At 56.3% G+C, this 18,188-nt stretch overlaps 1 protein-coding gene across 1 annotated transcript in view; it reads right to left on the bottom strand.

Annotated features, from left to right (window-relative positions):
- The window catches only part of PODXL (podocalyxin like), a 93,196-nt gene that overhangs the window by 8,355 nt on the left and 66,653 nt on the right, over positions 1-18,188 (bottom strand). Inside the window, exons 5-7 of the mRNA XM_065552938.1 lie at positions 10,049-10,196; positions 7,057-7,118; positions 6,313-6,480 (exon numbers count right to left, since the gene is read on the bottom strand). Coding sequence (XP_065409010.1) covers positions 6,313-6,480; positions 7,057-7,118; positions 10,049-10,196 — 378 coding nt within the window. The remainder of the gene's footprint in view (positions 1-6,312; positions 6,481-7,056; positions 7,119-10,048; positions 10,197-18,188) is intronic.

The following is an 18,188-nucleotide window of genomic DNA, read 5'->3' as shown; positions in this document are numbered from 1 at the left end:
AGCTACATTGGTTTACCATTACCTGGGGTTTAGCCTGTTAATCGTTCTTCGAGTGTTCCTATCCAAGCCAATTCAAATAAGACTTCGAGACTCTACATCAAATGCTTTGCTAAAATCCATTTGACATAGAATCATAGAAGATTAGGGTTGGAAGAGCCCTCAGGACGTCATCTAGTCCAATCCTGTGCTCAAAGCAGGACCAACAGCAACTAAATCATCCCAGCCAGGGCTTTGTCAAGCCGGGCCTTAAAAACCTCTAAGGAAGGAGATTCCACCACCTCCCTAGGTAACCCATTCTAGTGCTTCACCTCCCTAGGTAACCCATTCTAGTGCTTCACCACCCTCCTAGTGAAAAAGTGTTTCCTAATATCCAACCTAGACCTCCCCCACTGCAACTTGAGACCATTGCTCCTTGTTCTGTCATCTGCCACCACTGAGAACAGCCGAGCTCCATCCTCTTTGGAACCCCCCTTCAGGTAGTTGAAAGCAGCTATCAAATCCCCCCTCACTCTTCTCTTCTGCAGACTAAATAATCCCAGTTCCCTCAGCCTCTCCTCATAAGTCATGTGCCCCAGAACCCTAATCATTTTTGTTGCCCTCCGCTGGACTCTCTCCAATTTGTCCACATCCCTTCTGTAGTGGGGGGCCCAAAACTGGACTTAATACTCCAGGTGTGGCCTCACCAGTGCCGAATAGAAGGGAATAATCATGTCCGTCAATCTGCTGGCAGTGCTCCTACTAATACAGCCCAGTATGCCGTTAGCCTTCTTGGCAACAAGGGCACACTGCTGACTCGCATCCAGCTGCTCGCCCACTGTAATCCCCAGGTCTTTTTTCTGCAGAACTGCCGCTTAGCCAGTTGGTCCCCATCTCAGTCCAGAAAGCAAAGCAATTAAGTTTCTGGCAGGATTTCTTCTTTATGAAACCCACCGATCATGCTGCTTATTGCTCGTGGCTCTGTATAGTTACTTGATGTTCCCCTTCTCAGTTTGACTGTGGGTGGAAATTGGCCTTATGGGCTGATTACAGCCAGGATCACCCTGCCTTCATTTTTTGGGAAATCTGCACTAGCTTGTACTTGCCCTTCCCCCAGGCCCTCCTCCCCTGCCCTGTGGTCTGCGACGTTTCTAAAATAACTACAGCAAACTGGCTTGCTCTCAAATGCCCCGTGGGATGACTGTTCTACCAGGCTGAACGTGGGCGCTGAACCGTCCCTTGTAACGCAGCCCCTTACAATGAAAGCGACAGCGGGGACCAGGGAACAGAGCGCATATCGGAGTTGTGAGACCGTGCGCTACGGCCTCTGATTTGCCTACCTCCCACACTCTGTCTGTCTTGTCTATAAAGGCCTTGTCTTCATGGGAGAGTTGTTGGAGTGAATTTAAGCTGCTGCACTTATAAGTGGATGCATGACTATTAATATAGTGGGTTTAACACCTGCCCCTTCCAGGCACTCATTCCTATGAGTGGCTTTTTTTGATTCAATTTGTGTTACTTGGGAAGGGGCTTAAGCTAAACCAAAAAAGCTGTTCTTATACCAGAATCAGAGTGTGCACACTGGAGGACGGGGGGGCGGTTTATATTGGTTTGAGTACATGGGCATAATTGGTACAACTTTCCTGTGTAGCCACGGCCGTAGGCAATAAACTCTTTGGGGCACGGACCTGTCGTTGGTTACGTGGCCGTATAGCGCCTAGCACAAACAGGGCCGGCTAGCTGTTGCTGTTAGAAATATTAGAAGCCAGGTTGCTGCCATGACAACTGCAGGAGCCAGCGGCTGGAAGTGCTGCTTTGTAAAGAAAGCCAGCGGCTCTGATGGGCGCTCACACATCTCAGGCCGGCTGCGTTCACTTCCATCACTCACATATTGCAGCGGGAGACTCTTCGGCGCTGCCTCCGCAAACCGCCCGCTTCTGAATGCTTCCCTGGAGACAGATGGGGAGCTGAAGTGGGTGTTGATTCTAGCAGTGCGTCACTCAGACCAGGGTTTCTCAACCTAGGGGTCGGGACCCAAAATTGGGTTGCCAGAATGTTTGGAAGGGTCACGTGGCAGCTCCTGTCCCTCGAGTCTCCCTGAGCTCACCTCCCTGCTGCAGGCACTGCAACCTCTGGGGTCCCAGCGCCGCTTAGGGTTGGCCCAGCCGCCATGACGACGGGAGTCCGGGTAGGCCAAATTTGAGTGAGTGGCACCGCCACCCCACGAGCCAGGTCACAGCTCCACTCACACAAATTTAGTCCAGTCGGGTGGGGCCAAACTTGAACAGCACGGAGAGCCAAGCCCAGCCAGCCCCACAGCACTGGAGCCGCAGGAGCTGCCACTATGGGGTGAGTGTCGGGCAGGACCCAACCCCACTGTGGGGCAGAACAGGGGCAAATCCACCTGCGGGCCTCCACCCCCAGATTATTTACTGGGTTGCGACAGGCCCTAAACAGTGACAAATGGGTCCTGAGCCCCAAAAGGTTGAGAACCACTGGGCTAGGGTTTAAGGCTAGATGGGACCCCCAGACTGTCTAGTCTGATCTCCTCTATAGACCAGGCCTCCACCACCACCCAGCACCCGCACACCAAGCCCAACAACCGGAATCAGACCCGAGTATCCCAGCCCTCAGGTGCCTACACTGTTGTGTGTCATGGGCAGAGGACAGCAGGGACAGAGATGAACCAATGCCAATGGCAGGGAATTGCCACAGCTGCCTTCTCCCAGTCTGCTCCCCCAAGCACATCACCCCTACGTCTATTTAAAACTCAGCCCTGCATTAGAGCAGCCTTGCCGGCTCTGGTCTTTTCAGGTCCAAATGCAGCCTCACTTTCATCCCGCTCTTAATCTTCAATCTAGTCTGTGGCTGGTTCCTCAGGGCTTGACAAACAGGCCGAGGAGCGAGTCCTTCGGTGTCTAGACAGGATGCTGCCACTTCCTGTTTGGTGACTCGACTGCAGCTTTTCTCTCGTGTTTGTAGATTAAATAATCATGGCAAATTAAGTAAGCTTGGAAGTAAATTTGGAGGTGGAGGGACGACCTGGCTCCGTGCTAGCAAGGACCTGCAACGGGGACAAGGGAGGGGAAAAGGGCGTGTGCCCATTTTTGCTCTGATGATGTATAAAGAAGGCCTGAAATGTATTTGCCGGAGGGAGAGGGGAGAAGAGAAATCATCTGCTTGTCTTTTACATTAGAACTTCAGGCCTCATCTGCCCCGGAAGACACCTGTGGTCTCGTCCCTCCAGTCCCAGGAGGTTGAGAGCTGAGCCGTGACGCTCAGCAACACGGGAAGGGTTTGCTCTGATGCAGCTGCACTGGTGGAAACCCCCGGCCTACGGCTCCTCAGCTGACAGGCAGTGGTTTCGAAGAGGGGTAACTGATGTAGCTGCACTGCCTCAGAACTCCTCACAAGGGAAGGGGTTTTCAAGTCAAGGTGCTCCACAGCCATTGCTTTTTGTCCCTGCTCAGAGCTCCTCTGCTCCAATGCGCACTTGGGACAAAGTGAGCGAAAGATGGAGCCGCCAGCCCCTTCAGGTGTAAGAACCCACAACACCCCTCAGCGCCCCAGTCCTCCAGCAAAACCCAAGAAGAGCAGCTGGGCTGTACCAGTTTCTTAGCTAGCCTTCCGAGTCACCGCTAAGGCCTGTCTTCCTCAGGGCAGAGCGAGCCTTTCTTCTCAAGGACGCCAACCTGACTCCAGCCCAGGCCCACGATTACGGATACCTGTGACTGTCTGTGCCTGGCCAGCGGCCTTTTGGGACGTGAGTGTGCTGAGCTGCAGTCCAGTTCCACCTTGCAGTGAAAGGGACCTAAAAATCACACGTCTGCCTGAAAATGTGTTGCAATCTGTAAATGGCCGTAGCCAACACCCAGCGCTGACAGCTCGTGGTGTATAATCAGTGTCACTCCTTCCCCCATACAGCGAGTTGCACCTGTTGTTGGGCCTCTCACAGAGCAAGAAGGGTGAGAGAAGCACGTACGCTCCAGTTGTGTGTACAGCGCCTAGCACACTGCAGTCCTGGGCCAGGATTAGGGCTCCTAAGCACTACAGCAATACAAGGAATTCACACTGATGGGGGGCTGCAGCCCAAGTAGAGTGTGTAACCACTTCTAATGCTTTATATATATATATATATATATATATATAGTTAATTTCAAGCTGACAGTGACCCTGGTTACGGTCTCAGCACAGTGACCAAAAATGAAATGGACCTAAAGACCAGCCTGTCTTTTTGCTCCTGCTCGCAGAGGTGGGGCACATGAGAAGCAGCATGAGTGTAGGAAGTTGGGGCGGTAGCCCTCGCTGTTGTTAATCCACCTCCCGAGAGGCGGTAGCTAGGTCACTGGAAGAATTCTTCTGCCAACCTAGTGCTGTCTACGCTGGGGCTTAGGTCAGCTTCACGACGTCGCTCCGGACTGTGGATTTTTCACACCCCTACACGTCATAACTGGGTTGACCTCACTTTTCAGTGTAGCCCTGAGTGATCACCTGCTATAGATGTTTCTAAGCCAATTGAAAGGAGGATTTTAATGCTCTGACAAATCCCACACTGCCCTCAGGAGAACTTGTGAAGACCTCTAGTGGTTTTGTCCTATCACAGGATTCTTGCATATGACATTGTCAAATTCCTTCTCCGTTGGATCCAAACTTTTATCAGTAGCAATTGGAGCTGTGTAAACCTAGGGAGCAGTGACTTGTACTCTGGTATCTTTTCGCTCTTTACACTGATTCTACAGCCAGCCTTTTTGCTCGTAAGCTTGGCACCAGATGTTGCCTTTATCGGTTAGGTTTGAGACCGGACTCTGCCCAGGCAGAGCAAAGGGATTTCCCTAGCACTGCTAAACGAAAGGGTTAAATAGCTTCAGTAGCCAACATCACTCCTGGCGCTCTTAGATCTGAAGTGTGTAGTGCCTGCGCCCTCCTGTGGACATCAGCTGTGTCTGCAAGTCACATCTGCATTTCCTACAGCACAGAGCGATGCAATGACGGTCCAGCAGTGCCAGTGAGGGTAGGGTGACCAGATGTCCCAATTTTATAGGGACAGTCCCGATTTTGGGGGCTTTTTCTTATATAGGCACCTATTATCCCCCACCCCGATCCTGATTTTTCACACTTGCTATCTGGTCACCCTAAGTGAGGGGATAGCAGGAGTAAATCAGTACAGGCCAATATTCAGATTGGTAGGGAACCTTTGGGAGCAACAATCCAGCCTGTTCTGCTGTGAGCCTGATCCTCCCAGGGAAACTCAAAGGGACATGAACAGGAGAAACGTATGATGCCCTGTCAAATTAGCCTATTGTAAACTCTACTGTTCTGAGCACAATAGACTCACCCATCGGCTTCTAAGGAGGTGCTCAGGCCCGAAGGTATTTAGGTGTGTAACTCAAACTGGGGCTTTGATCCATGCTATGAGAATTTAGAGGGATGGAATGCAGGCTCGGGGCAGGAAGCCAGGCTGCCCATCATTTCAAAACCACAGCCAAGGGCTGCATGCTCGGTGACTGTCCCTGTGCTTGCTGTGTTAGCCAGGGATTTAATTTGGATGAGGGCCCGAGGGAAAAACTTGCCACCCACTTAAAAATGTTGGGCGTGTGGGAACTGTCAGCCCATCTTGTCCCATATCCTGTCTCTGATAGAGGCGAGTGTTAGATCCATTACAGAAACTGTGTAATGGACAGATTGTTCCATAACTTTCCCCTGGGGGCATCTCCTGGTTGATTTCCTGAAGGGGCAGAGTCTGGGTTACAGCTGGTTGGAAAATGCCAATTATTTTTCACAGGAAATTTTAAAATTTTTGAAAGAAATCAAATTGCTTTGGGAGGTGGGTTTTCATCAAAAAAAATTCAGGGAAAATTTTGAAAAAAAAAATCCCCAAAAACCTGTTTTTTGATAACCAAAATTTTTACCCATTTTTGTTTTTCTATCAGAAAACCAGTTTCATTGCCAACAGAGCGGTGCGCCCAAAGCATTTTCTGTGCTCGACCAAAAGCAATTTGCATCACAACTCGGTTTCCCTGGGACAAACTTCTGACCAGCTCTTGCCTGTCTAATGTAATGGGAGGGGAAGGGGAACGTCTCCATATCAGTCCTCCCAGCCCAGCCATGCTGACAGAGCCGAGCAGCCAGCCCCACATGTCCCCAAGGAATTCAGGGTGGCTGGCAGTGGTCTGATCCCAGGACAGACCAGTAGCCCAGTCCATGTTGGGACACAGCTCCCTTCTCCTCCGCCACACAGGTCACCCCAGCCTTCTGGCTGCTGATTGACTACCATGCAGGGGGCTGGGGACATAACAGGAAGCCCCTGCGGGTGCACGGACGGTGGGAGTCGCTTACCTGATCCTTCCTACGGGCGACCCGCTGGTGGCAGCAGCCGTAGATGGCAGCGACGAGCAGCAGGGAGCAGGCCATGCACACGATGGTGATGATCAGGGGCATGCTGAACCGGTCTTCGTTCTCCTCCTCCAGCCGCTTGTCGGCATAGGTGACGTTGCCAATGCCAAGCTGCCAAGGGCAGGAAGGGTGAGGGGGCAGATCCAGCAGCACCTGCACTCCCTGCCCTCGGTGCCTAGCCTGCGCTGAGAGAGCACCCGCCTCCCCGACACCCCCTGCAGTCCTCTTTCCATAGCACGGCAAGCGGCCCAGCTCCTGCCCGCTCTCCCCAGCCTGGGCCTGCACGTTACGGCCAGTTGCCCAACCAGCTGGGCGCATACAACTGTGGCGTATGCCACCCAGCGGGGGAACTATGCTGTCCTGCCCTGGCAGGGGCTCCAGGCAGCCTGCGCAGGGGGGAAGGAGGGATGTCCAAGGACAGCAGCCGGGGTGAGTGAGACGCCACCCCCATGTTCCCGTCCTCTGCTGATCCTTAGTCACAGTCTAAAGACCTTTAGAAATGGAGACGCTGATTGCCCTGGGGCTGGCATGGCAGGGAGCAGTGGGACTGTCTCCATCGCCTTCCAGCCCCAGAGCTCCAACCAACGTCATCTCGGCAGCTGGCCCTGAGCAGCGTTTGCCCAAAGCCTCCTCCCCAGGAACGGGAAGTGGGGTTTGTCCGGGGGGAGGAGGGAGAGACTCACTTACCAGCTGGAACTCTCCCTTCTTCGTCCCCAGCAGTTCAAACAGCTCCTTGGGCACGGCCTTGGCTGTAGGGAGAAACGAGCCAGAGGTGAAGGGCGGCCCCCTGCATAGCGGCTACGCCACCCGGCCTGCCCCATGCGGAGCTCGGGGCCTTCAGCCTCCATCCCACACATGAGGAAATGGGGCAACTTGCCCCAGGCCCTGCAGTGAATAAATGGCAGCCTCCCCCCGGTGCCCCCATCATCAGTGCCGTGGGCCTCTGCAGAGAAGCCAAGGATTAAACGGGGGAGGGAGACTGCCCAGCCCGCTCTGCGTGTCAGGCTTGGTGCATGGCCACCTGAGGTCCCGTCCAACCCTGAGATTCTATTGGGTTAAGATATGCATCCGAAGAAGTGGGCTGTAGTCCACGAAAGCTTATGCTCTAATAAATTTGTTAGTCTCTAAGGTGCCACAAGTCCTCCTGTTCTTCTTTTTATTGGGTTAAGGAGTCCGTGGGCCCGAGGAGGCCGTGCTGCTGGCTGTGTTTTGCCTGCCACCTGGATGCTCGCTGGGTTGGAGCCCAGCGCTGTAACTCTAATACCTTTCAGCAGCGCGACACCCAGGCCCAAGGCAAAAGGAACATTTACCCAGGGAGATTTTTGGGGCCGGAGCTCCAGCTGGGGAAGGGCTAGCCCTGCCTGGGGCGTTATGACACACGTGCTGCAGAGCGTGACAGGAACAGCAATCAAAGCAGGAGCAAACCTCGCAGGACAGCTAGTCCCTGCCCCGCCTGGGCTGGGCTGGTCCCTCCATGGGATCCCACAGCCCTCTGTCCACTCCGGCCATCCGGTTTGTGCAGCGCGTTAGGGCTACGTGGGGAGCGAATGCAGCCCTGGGGCTGTTTTCACTAGCGAGATGGGCTTTGGGGATTGGTTTCCGGCCTCATAAGCACCAAGGGTTTCAAACAATCGCCCTAAGCATGTACTTGAGTCCCCGAGGGAATGTCTACACTACAACTGAATCCCCGTGGCTGGCCTGTGCCAGCTAACTCGGGCTAAGGGGCTGTGTAATTGCAGTGTAGACGTTCGGGCTCGGGCTGGAGCCCCGGGCTCTAGCACCATGCTGGGGGGATCCCAGAGCTCAGGCTGCAGTCTGAGCCCCAGTGTCTACACTGCCATTAAACAGACCCTTAGCCTGAGGCCAGGTGTGAGTGCCTCACTGCGGTGTAGACATACCCATAGCGCAAGAGGGCAGCTCCGAATCCCAGCCCCTGCCTACCCTGTGCCCACGCCGCGGGAGGGCTGTTACACCTGGCCATCAGGCAGTGCGGTGTGCAATGGAAGCAGACAGCACGGGGGAAGGTGAGACAGGGAGGCTGGTGGTCGAAGAGCAGCTCACAGGCCAGGAGTCACTTCCCTGCCCCCAAGGGCAGGCGTCCTTCATGGAGCGCGGGAGGTATCGGATTGTTCCCGGCAGTGTGGCAAACGGCCTCTGCCAAGCAGCGGGCTCCTACATCTCCCCAGCAGGTGGGGCTGTTACTGACGTGACAGGGCACCGCAGGGGGGGCTGGGAGAGGCTGTAGCAGGGTGTGTGCCCGGAGCGCCAGCTTGGGTTACCTAGGTCCGCCTGAGCTTTGAGATCCCCTCTCCCCACACTCGGCTGCATGAGACCACTGGCAGGTCTGGTACCAGCAGCTCTCCCTGGTGGGTAGAGGGGGAAGACCATGCACTGCTCTCACTTTCTCTCCCTTCCCCGCCACGCCAGGAGTGGCATTAAACAGAGAGGCAGGTGCTACCCTCCTCGGCTGTGAGAGCAAGTCCCCGCTCCAGTACCAGCTGCCTCAGAAGAAAGTGAAAGAGCCCCCGTAGGGGGCAGCTACAGACTATCCTGCCCCGAAGGGAGATCTCTTCCTGACCCCAGGCAGCTAGCAGTTAGCTTCTGCCCTGAAGCATGAGAGCTCTGGCCTGTCCTGCTCGTGTAAACTGGCTCTAAGTGCCTGGCCTCGCTGAAAGAAGGGGAGTCCATCTTCAGGCCCTGTAAACACTGTCCTCTCCTTTGTGGGTGCCCAAAGGAGGTCAGTCCTTGTGGGACCCTTTAACCATGGAAGCACCGGCAGCCTGGAAGCTGGACTGAAACCTACCACCTCATTTCACATCAGCAACCCAACGGCCATCAAATTGATGTTCGGTCACACCTGAGCTGGCTGGATTTGAACTGGGGCCCTTGAAGTGAGAGATGGTTGCCCAGCTACCCTCCTGAGCCTCCGTGGGGTGAGGCTTTTCTCTCCCTGGCCTGGGCTCCAGTCCCTTGTTGATATTGGCTAATGAGTTGTAACCCTACTGGAAGATAAAATTGAACTGATCCACCTGGCAACTAGGTTTGGAACCAGAGTGGTGGCCTAGCGGTTTACTAATTGCTGGGGCCACTGGGCTTCTGTTACAGCCCAAAGGATGACAGTGGGAACAATGGAGCCCCAAACCAGCCCTTAATGGAAAGTACTGGAGTCCCCAGTAAGGCTGATTACACAGCTCCATGATTTCCACCAGGCTTCCTGAAGAGGTTAAAATAGTGGTGCCCAAACGTCCCCTCGCCTCCCCCCAGTAATGGAATGTGCACACACACACACACACATATATATATATATACGTTGTGGCCAGGCTGGGGCCAAGAGCGGAGGCCTGAGGCCAAGCATGCGGGCTCGGGGCTGACAGCAGGGGCTGGTGGCTGAGCCAGGGCCTGGAGCAGGGCTGCAGCTGGGTGCTGGGAGTGGAACTGGGACCACGGCTATGGCTGAGGCCACGGCCAGAGCGGGGCTGGGTGGTGCCCCTCCCTGCCCTCCACCCCCCGTGGGGGGCTGGCCCAGGCTGCTGCCTCCCCCCCACACCAGACATTCCTCCATGCCACTGTAAAGGGGCACACCAGTTTTGGGACCACTAGGCTAAAAGGTCTTCAGCAGTGAGACACCCCCTCCCCCCCTCCCGTCCTGCAAAGCCCTTGGGTAGTGAGCAGGCCTCACTTTGCACAGAAACACCGAGCACAGCAATCCTGTTGGGTGGGTTCCCAGTGGCGATCAGGTTCACGGTGCAGATGTCTCGGCTCTGGTTGAACGTGGCCTTCACGGCTTTGCAGAGCATGTTGTGCAGGGAGGGATCCACGGGGCTGTCCTGCAGGGACAGAAAGCGCACATCAGCTAAGCCGGCAGAGACAGCTTCCAACCAACCTTCTGGTCCCCAGGTCTGCCTGGGTCCAGCACCCCAGGTCAAATCCAACCCAGCACTGTAGTGCAATGAGTGTGACGGTGCTCAGCCCTGGTCTGGGGGGAGAGGGCAGGTGTCTACATCACAGCCCCACACCAGCACTGGGCACGAACTGGTCCTTTTGTGGGTGGCCTCAGCGGAGTGTGAACAACCCTCTTGTCCCAAGAGGTGGTACCTCCAGGTCAGAGATGGAGGCAGTGCTACCGTGCCCAGACGCCTTTGAAATGGAGGTCAGGCCAGATTTAATTTATCGCTCTATGGTACTTATACACCTCCCCACCCCCATCACTGTAGTACCTGAGCATCTCCCAGTCCTTAATGCTGTTATCCTCCCCCCGCGTTGATGGTTTTAGCCTCACAACAGGGATGGGACCGAGGCACAGAGGCTAAGCGACTTGTCCAAGGTCTGCGGGCCAGCAAGGAATGACCCCAAGTCTCCCACACCCCTTGCTAGAGCCCTAACCACTGGGCCAGCTTCCGCGGCATTACAAGAATATGGTCGGGGGCTTGCTTTTGAGACGCTAAAATAGCAGCAACAGTTTCCTGCCTGGGGAATCCTGCGGATGGTCTCGCCACCAATAAGGTGTTTGTGACACAGCAACCCCTTGGCAAAGAGTGCCCTGTTCTTTGCAACCACCTCTCCCCTCAGAACTGAGAAACTCACTACACCAAACGGTCTCACAGGGTATTTACCCATAAAGAGACGCTCCTAACGGGTCTGGATTCGTAATCAGGGTGAGCTGTATGTACGCTAGTTAATAAGGTATTGCTATTGAACGTCTGCTTTGTGGACTTGGCGTACAAGTTAGTCACCTGAGGATAATGTATCTGGGCAGAAGGCAGGTGTCACCCAGCCCTGTTCAGCCAGCAAGGTATTTGTCGACCCCTCCCGCTCCATCCCAAGACGTTCAATGGAAAACCCCCAGAGTCAGCTGCAAACAATTGAAACCACTTGGAGGTGAAAAGAACCATTATAGCAGGCAGTGGATGGCCCTGGCTGGGAATAAAGACAAAAGACTAATTCAGTGTATAGGGGGCGGGGGGGAACCTACTTTATTAACTAGGAAAGGGTGTAGCCCCAAGGCTGGGTTGTTATGATTTTGTTTTGTATTGTAGACATGTTTCCACCCCTCTCGTTGTTTCTCGCTGACTCTCGGTTCTTTCTTAAATAAACCGTCTTTTACTTCATGGCACGTGCTGCGGGGTTTACGGGAATGGGGATTTAAGGGAAAACTGGGGCCCCCGGCTCCTTTGGGCGGCACAGCGTCTGGGATCTCTGCAAGCCGCCAGGGCTGGATAACACAGGAGAACGATTCGCAGGGACTCAGGAACTGGGACATCCCTGCTGCCAAAGAGAAGCCAGTGCTGGCAGAGGCCAGAGAGGGCTTGCTAAGCTGGTGGTGGCAGCGATCCCCTGCACGTTTCGCTGAGACGCCCGCCCGTGGCAGGCAGGGGGTAACAAGGCGGCTCTCAGGCCCAGGTGCCCCAAGAGGCATCACAGGGTTGCCTCCCTTTCTAGCCCCCCACCTCCACCTCCTGCAAAGCAGGCAATGACCCACGTTGGCTGCTTCCCTCCCCATGTCAACATGGGACGAGTCTCCCTCTGGTCTCGCCTAATAACCCCAGAGGAGACTGAGCGCTGACGGGCACCACACCACCGGCTCGCTGAGCAGCAGTGGGCTTCTTGCTCGGGGCTTTTTCTCTGCTGAGCCCAGCTGCTCAGGCTGCACGCATGGGGCCCATGAGCGTCCCTCCTGGCCGCGGCCTCCGCCGCCTCCCCTCTTCATCCGCCTTGTGCCTCAGCCCCCAAGGCCAGGAAGAGTTTCGAAGTAGTTTCTTTATCCCAAGCCAAATCCAGTTGGCTGGAGTTCTTCGCCAGGGCACGGCCGGCCTTATCTGAGGGCTGCAGCTTTTGGAGTTACAGAAATAGCAACTCCCCGGAGGGCTGCGGGGAGCCAGATCACGCTTGCACGTCCCTGGCCGCGGCTTCAAACGAGCTGGGCTGTGCCATTACCGAGACGGGAGCCAGGGGATAGGATAGGGCAGGGTAAATAGGGCCCTGCGAGAGAGAACAGGCCCAACGGATGTTGTATGAAGAGCCCCAAGCCCCAGAGGCAAGCAGGGCCCCGGTCAGCTCCCATCCCACAGGGATTTGTGAGCAAATGGCTGAACTTGTGACACTGAGCATGTGCTATGCAGGTACCCGGTTCTGAGCTGTGCCAGGCCGGCCAGACAACCCCCACCCCCCACCCCGGCCCGCACCCCCCCTCCGCCGCCAGTCCCAGGCGAATGAACAACCAAGCAAAGAGCCAGCCCCGGCAGCGAGCCTGCAGCGTGCTCCGGCCCGTCACTACCCTCCCCCTGCCTTGTGAGGGGGGCTGCCCTGCACCCCAGGGTTATAACCCACGGCGCCGTCAGCCCCCATGGAAACCCCAGCAGAGACCGTCCCCTTTGGAGAGGGCCTAGCTGAGACTGTGCCAGACAGTGCGGCAGCAACAGGGCGGGACGTGCGGGGGGGACTTCTGAGCTGGGGCGCAGCATGTGGAGAGCATTAGGAATGCCAGCGAGCCTGGCCTGGAATGGTGCCGGGCAGGGCTGGGGAACAGAGCCCAGGGGAGAAGGGGGCACCCAGGAGCTCCCAGAATGGTGCAGGGGGGCTGAGCCGGGGGGCAGAGCCCCAGGGAGTAGAGGGCGCCCGGGAGCTCCCGGAATGGTGCAGGGGGAAGCTCAGCCGGGGGGGCAGAGCCTGGGGGAGAAGGGGGCGCCCGGGAGCACCCGGAACGGTGCAAGGGGAAGCTCAGCCGGGGGGCAGAGCCCGGGGGAGAAGGGGGCGCCCGGGAGCACCTGGAACGGTGCGGTGGAGGGCTGAGGTGGGGAGTGGATCACAAACACCGCTTTGGCAGCTGTGTGCTGTGACTGTGGTTCAGTTCACTAAGCCCCATCATCTGTCTGTTACGTCCTGCTCCCCCGTCTGTCTGTCTCCAGTCACTGCCTGACCTTAGGCTCCCACCGTAGCTCTCTGGGGTAGGGACCGTCCCTCTGTTCTTTGCGCACACACAGCCCAGCACAACGGGGCCCTGCCATCTAGGTGCTACCACAAAACACACCCTACTAGGGCAGTCGGGGAAGCAGATGAGCTCCTGTGATGCTGCTGGGGACGAGCACAGGGGACAGTGAGGTGGGAAGGGGGCAGCCAGTGTGAGCCCAGAAGAGCCGATCTCCCTAACCCCTCACTTCTTAGTTATTTCCCTTTAGCCGTCTCACTAGGCCTCCCTTTAACTCCTGGGCTAGAAGGAGCCAGGCCTAGCCACACAGCAGTGGCCCAGGAGCTGATGCTTCCTTTACCTGAGTCCTCAGCCCGCTCCCGTGGAGAGGCGAGCCCAGGCTCTCTGCTAAGCCCCTGGGCTCGCAGCCACCAAGAGCACAGTTGCTTTATTCCCGTCCTCTGCACCCCTGACCTCCCAAGGAACAACCTCGCCCCTCCTTGTCTAAATATTTGCGAAGCGGCTGAGGAGGTGCCCGTGGCAGTGACAGGATGCACATGCTCCGGAGGAAGGAACGTTCCCCAGCCGCCTGCGTGAGGGAGTTCGCCTGCATTGTTAGCCCCGCAGCGGGGACGAGGGCCCTTGGCCTCAGCTCCATGAGACTCCAGGTGCTGCCCTTCTCCTGCCCTTTCGCTCTTCAATCGCACAGCGAGCTCCTCCTCCCACCTTCCTCTGACCCAGCCAGCCCTGCCCACAGGTCGAAGCAGGGCCCTAGCAGCGATTGTTCCTGGGCACAATCCCGGGGGGCCAGGCGCAGCACACGCAGGAGGGCCGGGCACCCTGTCCTGAGAGCTGACAACGCAAAGACAAGGCGCAAGCAGTGAGCGGAACCAGCAAAGCGGAGGCAGGGCGCTCGGGAGGTCCCCACGTTGGCTAACGACAGGCACAATGGGACGCGGCTAATCGTTTCATTATCTTTTTAAATGACCCCTTTGAAAATTCCCTCTCAAACCACAACCCTTTGTGCTCCCTTAACATCTGCCCCTGCCTCACCCTGAAAAGGGCCTCGGCTTGGTATGCTAGTGTGTGTGTGTGTGTGGGTGTGTGGGGATGAGGGGAGGGGGGGACTAGCATTGGCTTCCTTCTCCCTCTCCCACCTGGCATTACCAGGGACATGGCTGCTCCAGGGCTTCGGGTGCTAGCCTGGGACTTAGGAGTTCTGGCTCCAAGTCCCTGTTTGGCTGCAGCTTTCTGTGGGCCCTGGGGTGAGTGGCTCAGGGGAAGGTTTTCCAAAGACACCTGTTAGGCACCTAACGCCGTAGGACCAGGCAACTCATTGCCACTGGTGCTTTTGGAAACCTTCTCCCCTTAGGGGCCGTGTGCCTCCGCACCCCGGCTCCTAGCGCTGTCCTAGCTCCCAGGCACGTTGTGAGGGGAAATCCACTACAGAATGTGAAAAGTAACAGAGGGTCCTGTGGCACCTTTTAAGACTAACAGACGTATTGGGAGCATAAGCTTTCGTGGGTAAGAACCTCACTTCTACAGAACGTGAGGTGCTCAGCTACCCAGGGGCGGGGGTTCAGATAAGAACTTGAAGTAGAGTAGGTGGCACTGACTTGCTTGTATCCGACTCTCTACGTGACAATGATGTCACTGTAATCAGTGGGGCCTGCTCCATCCCTGGGGGGACCCTGTGACTGTTAGAGGAGATCAGTGAGTATCAGCCTGCTGGCTGCCGGCTCCCGGCTCCCAAGGGGAACTGAATCCTTTCAGGCTCTATGTTCGAAGGGATCTTTCCCATCCCTCCTGTCCGTGACCCGGCGTGTTCAGCTGAACGTGCTGAGGAAATCAGTGCTGCTCCGAGATCTGCTTTCTCAGACACCCCGTGAGCTGAGTCCTGCCCCGTGCAGTCCCCTGGCAATGGGACAAAGGAAATCAAGGTCCCCTCCTGCTGAGGGACAGACAGCAAAGATGACGCCAGCCTGGGGAAAGAGGTGAGGACAGGCAGAGCCGTGCCTGCCATTGGCACCTCCTGCTGTGGGATCTCACAGGTCTTAGGCAGGCTCAGAGCGTGCCGACAGGATGGAGCCCTGCTGGTGAGCTAGGCGTTCCCCCACCTAGCTTGAGATTCTCACTTTGGGGCCTGTGGGGGGTTTGGCTTGAGCGAGGGCTCTGAGCAGCTCCTTAGCTGTGGGGCAGGGGCAGGGGCAGGGCTCGGGCGACTTTGTGAAAACCGACTGGCAGAGACGTGGGTGCACATAGGGATTTAGGAGCCTACAGGGTTAGATGGCAGCGAGGTGGCAGTTTTGAAAATGTCAGCGGTGTTTAAAAAGTGGCCGCAGGCACCTACCTCGTGGCCATAGGCACCCACATGCTGCTGAGGAGCTGGGCCTAAGTGGCTTGCCCCAGGTCACGCAGACAACTTGTAGCAGAGCTGGGAACCGAACCCACTCTCTAGGCTTGGTCTTTCCCCGCCCTGGCTGCTACGAATGAGCCTGGACCTGCAGAGCCATTGCTGGCTGGGCCGGAGCAGCAAGCGCAGCCGCGCTAACATCCGTGTTGCCAACGCTTATGATTTTTTTCGGGAATGACGGGATTTTGGTTGGGGCCAGAGCCGGGCTTCCGCTGATGCAAGCCGCTCCCGTCCTCTAGTGACCCCTCAGAGCTGCTGCAGAAAGAGCTCTCTCCCCTTCCCCAGGGCAACGGGCAACCCCAAGGGAGGAGGGAGCTAAAGACCCCAGCAGCTCAGCTCTTCTCCTTCCTCCTGTGAGCAACCAGGACAGGACGGTGCCTCTGCTCCTCCCCTTCCCTGCAGCAGCTCCCTGGGGAGGGGTGGAGAGTCCCAGGAAGCACCCAGCCTGGAAGGAGGAGAGGGGGTCCCACTGCAGCCCCCCAGGCCTGGGAGAGGGGGTGAAGAGCTACAGGAGGAACAGAGGGGGCTGGGTGGGATGAACTGATGGGGCAAGGGCTGGGGGCAGAACTGATGGGGTGAAGTAGGATGAGACAGGACTGATTTGGAGGTCAGGGGCAGAATTAATTGCAGGGCAGGGGATGGGGGGATGTTGGGGTGAGAGTTCCTGCAGTGGGGGGGCAAATCCCCTTACCCAGTACATTTGGGAGAGTGAGCGGCCCTAGATGTCTCTCAGACCCACGCTGGGGCTGGGCAAGGGGAGTTCAAAAATCAAAAGATAGATCAAAAAACCACAATACCGTCTTTTAAAAAAAATCTCATGCTGTCCTCCTGCCTTGTTGGGGTTTGATCTCTTGAAGTTGCCAGTACTGCAACATTCCCAAAGGCCTGTCGACACGATGCTGAATGCCGCAGGAATCGGTCTCCCTAGCCGCTGGCTAATTCTGCAGCACTTAGTGGGCCTTTTCGAGAGTCATGAAGCAAAGGGCTTTAGAAACAATGTGACTTAGCACTGATGAAGGGCGCTGGCCTATTTAAACCCTGCGTGGGACTCACCCAAGCAATGGAAGGTTTGGCCCCCTCAGGTGAAGAGGGGGCCCACAGAATCCAGAACTGAACTGAAAATGGAGGGTAAAGAATGAGAAACAGGGACAGGGTGCAGCTCACAGGTCAAATTGAGGGACCCAGAGGGGGACCCCACGCACAGAACGCCACACAGAGTTCACTGCTCCCACATGGAGTCAATGCAGTTGGCTGACGCCATCCAAGGAACTCTGCAAAGACGAGGGATTGGCAAACAGGCCTCAAGTCACAGGAACACAACTTCCCTGTCCTGCTTTGATGTGTGGCCGATCTGGCCAATGCCAGGCGTCTGACAAGGAAGCCTCAGGACTTTGTGGGGCCATGGATGGGTCAGCCCAGGAGACCAAAGGGCTCTGGTCATCTGCAAGTGTCATTTAATCACTCTGCTCTAACGTGCCCTGGAGTGGCTGCCTGGATGGGCAAGAGGATGGTCCTACCTCCATGGCCCATTTGGTCATTGCTGCCTCTCCAATGACTGCCGGTGGCTATGGATGCCTCTCCACTAGAAACCCCCAGGCTCACCACCTACAGGCTCCCAAAGAGCCATGGGACAACTTTCAGTCCCTCCTGACGTGCACTGGGGGGTCTGCTGCCCTCGGAGGCGAACATCTCTATTCCTCATTCCCAGCCTCTTGAACCTGCTGGTCCCCCATGGTTTCCATCTGCTCCAATACCTCCCTGCCCCTCAGAGTATTTTACATTCTTTGGCTGGAGTTGACAGGGCCTGACGGGCTGAGCTAATCTGGTTCCCACACTGGCAGGAATCTAAAACTAACATCCCCAAATGAGGTAACAGCACTTGAATCAACAAACCGCCCTAAACAGATGGACAGGGAGAGAGAACAGAGATTTCCCCTGGCTGCCACTCTCCAGCTCAGTGAAGTACCTCAGCTCGGCCCTGAGCACGGCTGACGTGGGAAAATCCAGGCTTTAAGGCACAGTTTATAGCAGAGCAAGCTCGGCCTGCGCCAGTCGGAGGCCTGCTTTCCCATGTCAGTCGCTGTGGGGGCGAAGCCGCCAGGCTGCGACGCTGCGCAGATCTCCAGGAAGTAAAGGCCTGACCTTCCAGCCCGAATCCTTTCCTTTTCTGGTGGCGAGGGAAACAAGTTGTCAAGGGCCCTTTAAACAATAAATCAAATCAATGAGATGAATGATATGGTGCGTCTGAGAGGCCCAGCAACAGGTTTCCCTGCCTAGGGAAACCAGCCTTGCTCTGGTGACATTATACCGAGCAAGGGGCTTCCCCTTTAAAAATTCTTCTTGCTTCAAAGGGGCTATGAGACAGAGTGTGAGGTGAGCCCAGCAGACTGAACCCGGTGATTAGGGGAGAGGCATGAGACTGGAACTCAGGGGACCTGGGCTCTACTCCAGAGACTCCAAAAGCCTTTTACCAATGTTAATTGTGCCTCACGATGACTCTAT

Source organism: Chrysemys picta, chromosome 1 (genome assembly GCF_011386835.1).
Source record: "Chrysemys picta bellii isolate R12L10 chromosome 1, ASM1138683v2, whole genome shotgun sequence".
Taxonomy (NCBI): Eukaryota; Metazoa; Chordata; order Testudines; family Emydidae; genus Chrysemys; species Chrysemys picta.
Note: the sequence above shows the minus strand (reverse complement) of the source record. Positions and strands in the feature narration are given on the sequence as shown.